This window comes from Dipodomys ordii, unplaced genomic scaffold (assembly GCF_000151885.1).
Source record: "Dipodomys ordii isolate 6190 unplaced genomic scaffold, Dord_2.0 Scaffold13, whole genome shotgun sequence".
NCBI classification, from domain to species: domain Eukaryota; kingdom Metazoa; phylum Chordata; class Mammalia; order Rodentia; family Heteromyidae; genus Dipodomys; species Dipodomys ordii.
The window spans coordinates 23,816,478-23,825,521 of record NW_012267229.1 but is presented as its reverse complement, the minus strand read 5'-3'; the positions used below and the strand labels follow the sequence as shown (position 1 = coordinate 23,825,521).

The 9,044-nt window shown below is 49.7% G+C and overlaps 1 protein-coding gene across 1 annotated transcript; it reads right to left on the bottom strand.

Moving 5' to 3' along the window:
• On the bottom strand, nt 1-7,306 carry Snx21 (sorting nexin family member 21). The gene is made up of 3 exons (XM_013010986.1): nt 7,003-7,306; nt 6,402-6,559; nt 1-979 (listed from the first exon to the last, which is right to left on the bottom strand). Exons 1-3 carry the CDS (start codon nt 7,277-7,279, stop codon nt 305-307), a joined length of 1,110 nt encoding a protein of 369 aa, XP_012866440.1. The 5' UTR covers nt 7,280-7,306; the 3' UTR covers nt 1-304.
• Between the last annotated feature and the right edge of the window lie 1,738 nt (nt 7,307-9,044).

The following is a 9,044-nucleotide window of genomic DNA, read 5'->3' as shown; positions in this document are numbered from 1 at the left end:
TGGAGGCCCATGGATGAGGAAACACTGGTCCGACTTGACCAGGGCTGGAGCCCTGGGCTGAAGAAGCTTTTGTCAGACTTCTTCCTCACACCATCAGGGCAGCTCTTCCTAAAGCTCATTCTGAGCACAGCTCAAAAGAAGAAAATTTACTTGTTTGCTGCAAATTCTCTTTGTAAAAGCTTGAGGAGCTCCCGAGCACTTTGTGCACCCTCCTTAGCTGCTCCCTGTGTCTTCACCAATATCCCCTCCCTTGATTCTCTTGATTCTGGAGCAGCCTCTCACCCTGCAGTGAAACTAACAAGGATTAGTCCAGCACCTCCTTGATGAGCAATTCCTTGAGGCTGGGGGGTGGTGTAGGGGTGAGGCCTGCCTCCTGCAGGGCTTGAAGCTGGGCCTCTGACTGGCGTTTGTCCAGGCCCAGGCGCCAAGAGAGCCGGATATGGGCCTCTAGAAACGGTGCTAGGAAAGGATGGGGTGTCTTGTCCCCCAGCAGCTGCAAGGCCTTCTCACAGAATGTCCGAGCCTCTGCAGGGTTCTCCAGCTCCTGGTGGCACACAGCCAGCCCAGCCAGGGTCAACAGGGGGCGGTCTGGACCAAAGGGGGTATCCAGTTGGGCCTGCAGCTGCCAGGCATTGGCCCAGAGAGCCAGAGCCTCCCGATAGAGGCCAGTACAGGTGAGGCTCTGTGCCCGCCGCAGCTCAGGCAGCACAAAGAAGTCTTGCAGGTCTGGGGCATGGCGTAACTCAGGCACTGCCTGCAGGTGGCCTAAAAACTGCTCAAAGGCCCTGCTACGGCGGGCAATGGTCTCTGCCGTAAAATTCCGGCGCAGGCGCTTTCGGGGAAAGGAGATGGCAGCCATGGGGCCCCGAAACTGGCGCTGTAGGTTTCGATTCAGTCGCTCAAAGTCTGAGTAGCGGCGAGATATCTGGGCTGGCTGGCCATCTGACTGCCCTGGGCCCATCACGGCGAGGGTGTAGAGCTGCAAGGAAAGATAAGTGTCAGTGACAAATTGTCCATAGGCCTCTCTCCTCCCTGCCTCCCCTTCCCAACCCTGCTCCCCCACTCCCCCTCCCCACTTGGCCTGGAAGGGTGGGAATTGTTGGGACAGTGATCTGGGGGCTCACTCCCTTCTTACCTGAGGCTTGTCTGAATTGACCCAGGCCCAAGGCAGCAGGGGGAAAAGAAAGACAGAGGTGAACTTCAGTGCTGGGGGCTGCTGCCCCTCGTGGCCCTTCTGGGAAGTTCTACCTTCCCATAAGGGAGTTAATTCTGACAATGCAGGAAAATCAGAGGTAAGCCGAAGCCCTGACTGACAGCCTGGATCTCTGAGCCAATTTGAGGACCAGCATGGAGCTATGCTCCACTCGACTCATCACTCTGACATGGCTGGTGAGATTATCCAGACCAGACCAGTCTTCAAACACCTGCAACTGCAGTAACTGTGACTTCACTCTGCCTCCCAATCTGTCTTTAATGAATGAAATAATGGATCAGGTCACTGTACTGAAGTATGTATGGGACAAGTACAAGTGATACCTGAAGTATTTTAGGTGGTACACACTGGAGTACACTCCAGGAAGTGATTGTCCTATTTATTTTTATTGAGATAGGGTCTCCTTATGTTACCTAGGCTAGTCTCAAACTCTTAGGCTCAAGCAAATTCCTCTTATCTCAGCTTCTCTAATAGCTGAGAAAACTGGCATGTACACTGTGCCTGTCTCTTTTTTTCTAGTCCTTTGACTTAAACTTAGGGCCTGAGCACTATCCCTGAACTTCTTTTGCTTGATCAAGACTAGCACTCTACCACTTGAGCCACAGCGCTACTTCCAGCTTTTCTGTTTATGTGGTACTGTTTATATGGTACTTAGTGGTACCACTAAGCCACATTCTCAGCCCCTCTAGGAAGAATTTAACATTTCATTTTCACTACTGTGTGTGTGCACGTGGGCACATGCACACATGTGTGAACCAAAGGCCTTATGTGTACTAGGCACATTCTGCCACTGAGCTACATCATAAGCCTCATTCTTTGTGTGTGTGTGTGTGTGTGTGTTGTGGGGCCTGAACTCTGCCTGGGTGCTGACCCTCAGCTCTTCAGCTCAAGGCTTGCGCACTACCACTTGAGCCATAGCACCACTTCTGGCTTTTTTCTGCTTATGTGGCAGGGCCTCATGCATGCAAGGCAAGCGCTCTACCACTGAGCCACCTTCCCAGCCCTCATTCTTTACTTTTTTAAAAATTGGCATTAATTTGTACAAGGAGGCTTCATCTTAACATATCCATGTATGTACAGAATGTATCTTGACCAGATTCTTCCCTCTGTCACTCTCTCCTACCTCCCCACCTCACACTTTGGTGTGGTTTACCACATTACAGCAACACCACAAAGTTGGCTTTTAATCTTAGAGTGTTCATTTAAAATGCTGAAGAATGGCATTGCTAACATTTTGTTTATTTTAGATAGTCTTGATGTATAGCCTGGACTGGCCTTAAATTTGCAACCTGTCTCAGCCTGCTAAGTGCTGGACTCACCAAACTGTACCACCACAACCAGCACTGTAAGCATTTTCAGATGGGAAAGGAATTGTGAAGGTGCTCCTGGAATGACTGTGGTTTGGGAAACACTGAACCAGATGACTCTAAGCTCCCACAAGTTTGAGAACCTCACTGGGGATTAATCAGGACTAATGAGGATTAGGGCTGGGCCAGCAGGTTTAAAAGGGAAGCAGGCAGGAATTACATGTTAAAGGGATCCTACCACCAAACCCTGATCTTTTTTTTTTTTTCCTCCAGAATTTGTTCTGTGGCCCTGCCAAACTGCCAATCTCCTAGCCACTTCCGGTCCTCTAGGAGGATCTATTTCTTCTTTTGAAGAGTCACTATACATTTTGTATAGTTTTTTTTTTTTTTTTTTTTGCCAGTCCTGGGGCTTGAACTCAGGTCCTGGGCACTGACCCTGAGCTTCTTTTGCTCAAGATTAGCACTCTACCACTTGAGCCACAATTCCACTTCTGGCTTTTTTGTGTAGGTGTTACTGAGGAAGCAGAGCTAGGGCTTCATGCCTGTGAGGCGAGCACTCTACCACTAAGCCACCTTCCCAGCTGGTGTTTTTATTTTAAGACAGGGTCCCACTATATAGCTGAGGCTGGGTTTGAACTTACAGTCTCCTGCTTAGCCTCTCCAGGGCTAGAATTACAGGCATGTGCCACCATACCTGTTTTCACAGTATACATTTTGTTCAATTTTATTTACCTATTATTTTTAATGTTTTTAAATTTAAATAATTGTACAAAAGGGTTCCCATTCTACAGTGTACATTTTAAGGAAACTTATACTCACTCAACTCTGTTTTCCAGTTATATTGACCGTAAACCTTTTCTCTCTCTTTTGGATATTTATTAATATCCAGGGAAGCAATTTTCTTTTTTTAATATACATTTTTATTGTAAAGATACTGTACAGAGGGGTTACAGTTACATGAACAAGGTAATAAGTCCATTTCCTATCAAGCATTTTTACCCCCTCCGTTTTTCTCCTCCTGTCCCTTCCCTCCCACTTCCTCCCTTGCCTCCCACCGCAAAGTTGTAAAGTTCATTTTCAACATAGTATCTCCTACATCTCATTGTTTACAATGGGTCATCCTGTATCCTTATTTCAGCATTTTGTTTTAGGGAAGCAATTTTCTGCAGGACATACCTTGCAAGATACTGGTCGATAATAACCACCTAAGTTTCTAGGTTTTTCATTTTTTACTTTTTTCTTTTTTTTTTTTGGTCAGGGTCTCTACTCTTTTTTTTTTTTCTTTTCTTTTTTGTCCGTTGTGGGGCTTGAACTCTGGGCTTGGACACTGTCCCTTCAGCTCTTCAGCTCAAGGCAAGCACTCTACCACTTGAGTCACAGTGCCACTTCCAGTTTTCTAGTGGTTTATTAGAGATAAGAGTTTCACGGACTTTCCTGCCCAGGCTGGCTTTGAGCCATGATCCTTAGATCTCAGCCTCCTGAGTAGCTAGGATTACAGGTATAGCCACCGGCACCTGGCTAGGGTCTACTCTTTAGCCCAGGCTGGCCTTGAATTCAACAATCCTAGTTTATCTTCACAGGTATTGGGATTACTAGCATGTACTGCCATGCCTGTCTTAAAAAGACCATTTTATATCCATTATTTCACTTGATCATCGTAGACAATTATGACTATAGTTCCATTACTTGAGCATGTACTCTGTGCTTCATGAAGTGCCAAGCACTTTTCTTCTATTAGTTACTCATCACAATAAGACTACAAGAAAATTGTCCTTAGCTCAGTGTATTAGCTAAGGAAGTAGGACCAAAGAGAGGGAAGTGGTATAAAGACTTGCCTAAGACCTGAATATAAAATCTGTGCTCAGGGGCTGGGAAGGTGGCTTAGTGGTAGAGTGCCTGCCTAGCATGCATGAAGCCCTGGGTTCAATTCCTCAGCACCACATACACAGAAAAAGCCAGAAGTGGCACTGTGGCTCAAGTGGTAAGAGTGCTAGCATTGAGCAAAAAGAAACTCAGGGACAGTGCCCAGGCCCTGAGTTCAAGCCCCAGAACAGGCAAAAGAAAAAACAAAAATAAAATCTGTGCTCGGAAGTGGATGTGTGGTCAAATGGTATAGCCTTGGGTAAAAAAGCCATGTGAGAGCATGAGGCCCTGAATTCACAAAAATATAAAATAATAATAATAATAAACCACATGGCCCCTTCTAAGAAAGTACATGGAGTTGCAGGGTGCCCATTGTATGGAGAAGGTGGCTTCTCCAGACGTGGGCCAGGGCCTATTTGGTCATCCTGTTCCTTGTCATTCCCTTCCCATCTGGGTACCCACAGCCACCTCCATTCCTTTCCATTGAAACATTCTTTGGTGACTGATCTTTAGTGTCCCTTTCCTTCTCCCCCCAGATCTGGGACTTTTGTCACTTAAGACTGGATCATTAGAGGCTGGAGTGTAGCTCAGTGGTAGAGGGTACATTTAGCATGAATGAGGACCTGGGTTTGTTCTAGAGCACATATGTGCACGTGTGTGTGTGCGCACACACAGAAGCTGGATCCTGCTCAGATGGGAGCAGTCACCCCATGGGTGTGGCCCTTGTTAGTAACACCACCAGAAAGGGGTGGAGAGGCCCAAATTTGGGACAGGGCTCCAGAAGCTGCAGCAGCCCTAGATCCCACCTACCCCTGACATTTCCAACCTAAAGTTAATAGGGCTGGAAGTGGTAGAGGCCTGCTAAGCAAGCTTGAGGCCCTGAGTTCAAACCTCAGTACTTCCAAACTTAATATTTTGTTAAATATTAATATTAATACAAAGTCAGTATCTCTTATCCAAAATGCTTGATATCATAGTCTTTCAGATTCTGGAATCTTTGCAAATATGGAAAGAGAGGAGGGAAAGAAGAGAGAGATATTTTAGGGATGGGAGTCAAGTGTAAATTTATATTTTATAGTATCTTATACAAATAAGCTTAAGACAGTTTCTGTGTGTGTGTGCGTGTGGTGTGTGCATGCAAACAACTGCATAACTTGGGCTTTGAGAATGCTAGGCAAGCACTCTACCACTGAAGAACATCAAGCTTTATAAATGTTTCCAGTGTGCCAACACAGTGCTGCCCATCACATGAGATTAGGTATGTAATTTTCCACTTGTGGCATCATGTGAACACTCAAAAAAGTTTGAATTTTGGAGCGCTTCAGATTAGGGATGCTGAATCTGTATAGCTACCATTGTATTGAACCCAATGCTAAGGGTCTCATTTTTCTTTTTTTCTTTTTTTGCCAGTCGTGGGGCCTGAACTCTGGGCCTAGCACTCTACTACTTGAGCCACAGCGCCACCTCCAGCTTTTTCTGGTTATGTGGTGCTGAGGATTGGAACCCAGGGCCTCATGCATGGGAGGCAAGCATTCTAACACAGAGCCAATTAAGTCCCATTTAAGTCCTGCTATGATCCTCTCTGAACGACCCCATAGCTCCTATGAGGAAAGTAGAGGGTGGGGGAGGGGGAGTGGATCAAAGTTACAAAACCCACCCAAAGACAGGCGAAAGTGAAAGAAGAATGTGATCCAAAGGTGGATCCAAAGTGTGTTTCCTTATCCACTAACCCAGGCAACTGGGTTTCAAGTCTCTCTCATGCTAGTCTGCAAAGCCACTGGGGGAGGGGATTGCACACATACTGGCAGTGCCTTAATCTCCACTTTACTAAGTCTCAGGAACACTAAGTCACTTTGCTGAGGACTTGCTCAAGTTACATTCCCTTTCAAGCCTCAGTTTTCCCATCTGCTAAACAAGGCAACCTTTTATAACAACACAGCCAGAACCCCCATGAAGCTGGTGTCCTCCTCTTAGCCAGACCTGACTGACAGCCCAGGGGGTCCTAGAACCTCACTCACCACGTACTTGGAGGGAGGGTCCTTGACCACATTAGCGTTGGTCACCTCGAAGAGCAGCCTCTGGGGTACCAGGGTATTGCGGGACTTCTTCCAGAAGTCTTGCAGCTGCCGGGCCAGGAGCTGACCGCCCCGCTGCCCATCAGGTGGGGGGCTCCGTTCTGCACAAGCACATGACCAAGTCAGACCAAAGGGACTGGGCGCTGTGGGGGGGGGGGACAGGGTCGATGCCATGAGCTCATTCACCCAAGTGAGGTAGGCGTTGTCCTCGTTTTACAAGACAGGGAACTGAGGGTCACCATGCCTGGCAGAGAGCAGACTCTCCACCCTGCAAACATCTCTAGTCTACTCTGGACACTTGCTCCCCACAGAAACTCTGTAAGATCAGGTCATTTGTCGCCTTTCACGTAAGGGGAAAACTTGGCTCCGAGGGGTGTAGAGACCACCTCAAGGTCACAGGCCAAGAGTGGCTGAGGACAAGCACTTCCAGTCGTGCCCGAGACTCAGCTGGATCTACTCCAGGCGCCCGGGATGCTCCCAGAGCGCAGCCGGGGCGGAGGCCCAGTCGAGCCCCGGGATTCGCGTCTCCACCTCCCGCACTCGCCTGCGTCCTCTCCCGACGCCGCGTCCCCGGGGCTCAGCGAGTCGGGGCTGGCTTCGCCGTCGTTGTCGTCGTCGTCGTCGTCGCAGTCGTCGTCGTCCTCGGCGCTGGTGAAGCTGAGGGTGCCGCTGAGGCGGGAGGACAGGCCCTCGGCGTCGTCGTCCTCCAGCTCGGAGCTCTCGGGGAACGGCTCGGCCTCGGGGCCCGCCGCCGCCGCCGCCTCCCCGGGGCCGTCGCTGGCCAGGGCGTGCCGCAGCCGGTGCAGGAGCCGCGAGGCCATGGCACCCAGCAGGGAGCGCGCAGCCCTCGGCCCGCGGAGGTTCGGGGGCGTGGCCGGGCACGGGTGGGAGGAGCCCGGTGGGACCACGCCCCCAGGGTGTGCGAGCGAGTCCCGGGGTGACCTGGCGGATGGCGGCTCCCCGCGGTCACTCCGCCTCCGACCGCGTCCTACCCAGGAGGGGCCGGGACCCCACCCTGGGCTCCCCCGCGCCCACAAACGCCTCTACCTCCAGTGTCCCTGGGTGCACGCAGCGGTGCCTCGGCCCCGGGGGGGGGGTCCCCCGTGGATCCCCGCGGCTCACTACTGAGGCCGGCGACCCAGGACGCCAGGAGCGCCGCTCAGGCCGCTTCCTGCCGCCGCCCCGCCCAGGCCACGCCCCCGACACAGACCACGCCCCCACCCGGAGCCGCCCAGAATCCCGGGATCCTCGCTCTCGTAGGGAACTGGGAACCGTGAGTTCGCCTGCGGGTGTCGGCCTCCTGCTGACGGACCTCCGATCGGACTGGGCGTGCATCCGCCGGGGATCCTTGCTCCCTGCCCAGAGCCACAGGACAGCCTCGGTCTGTCCCCCACAGTTTCCATCTGGCGCGGTAACTCCACAGTGTAATTGTGTGACATCCGAGGCCCCGTTCTTTCATGAAACTTAAGAGCCCAGAGAAGGCGGATGGAATCTGACCTGGAATCTGGCCTGGCTGAGCCTACGATTTCTCAAGTAAAACAGGAAAAACAACAATTCTTCAGCTTTCCTAAGAACCTAGTCCAGTGCCTGACAGAGCAGGGGCCGAGGAAATAAACTGTCAGTTACAGAATGATAATTGCTTTTGCAGTGTGGTGTTGACAGTCTTCCTTCCATAAATCACTTTTAGTCTAATATGCAGGAAGCAGGAAGCAGGGGAAGCAGACCCAAATAGGCTCAATTACTTCTCCAAGGTCACACAGCTTGCCAGACATTTCTGAGAATGGAATCTTAAAGCCCAAGTCTCCTAAACTCTATACACTGTTCTTTCCCCACACATCTGGCGGTTATAATCTGTTATTTCCTCTGAAGGTTTATCTAGTGGACCAAACCAGGCATTGGTGACTCATGCCTGTAATCCTAGCTACTGAGAAGGCTCAGAAATGAGGATCTGGGTTCAAAGCCAGTCTGGGCAGGAAATTCCAAGAGGCTCTTATCTACAATTAATTACCCAACAAGCTGGAAGTGGAGCTGTGGTAAATCAATAATAGCCTTGAGCACAAGAGCTCAGAGACAACACCCTGGCACTGAGTTCAAGCCCCAGGACACCACCCCTAAAAAAATTGCCATTTCCTGTCTGAAGGTCTAGAAATCAGTCCTAGCAGAACAGAATCTGCTATTGATACACAACAAAAAAAATCTCTCCAATAATAGTTTCTGTCCCCTTTGAATGGCACAGGAGAGAGAGCATAGGGAAAATGAAGAGAACTCCCTGGGTTCCATATGGGCATTTTTTAGATGTCAGTCAGTGTGGTCAACATTCTATTCTAGGCATCTTACCTACAACACACCTCACTCTCACCAGCCAGTTGCTGGATAATAATGGTCTATTTTCAAGATGAAGAAACTGAGGCAAATTGACTTTTTCCCAAGATCCACATCAGGGGAAAAAAAGGAGCTTGGATTTAAGCTCAAGTGTGTATTTTCAGAGCTCTAATTGTTCTGCATTTGGCTTACCGATAGATTTTTCAGGGCAAAAAGAGGCACTTCATTCACCAATCATTTGAATATTAACATCCTTTGGTATCT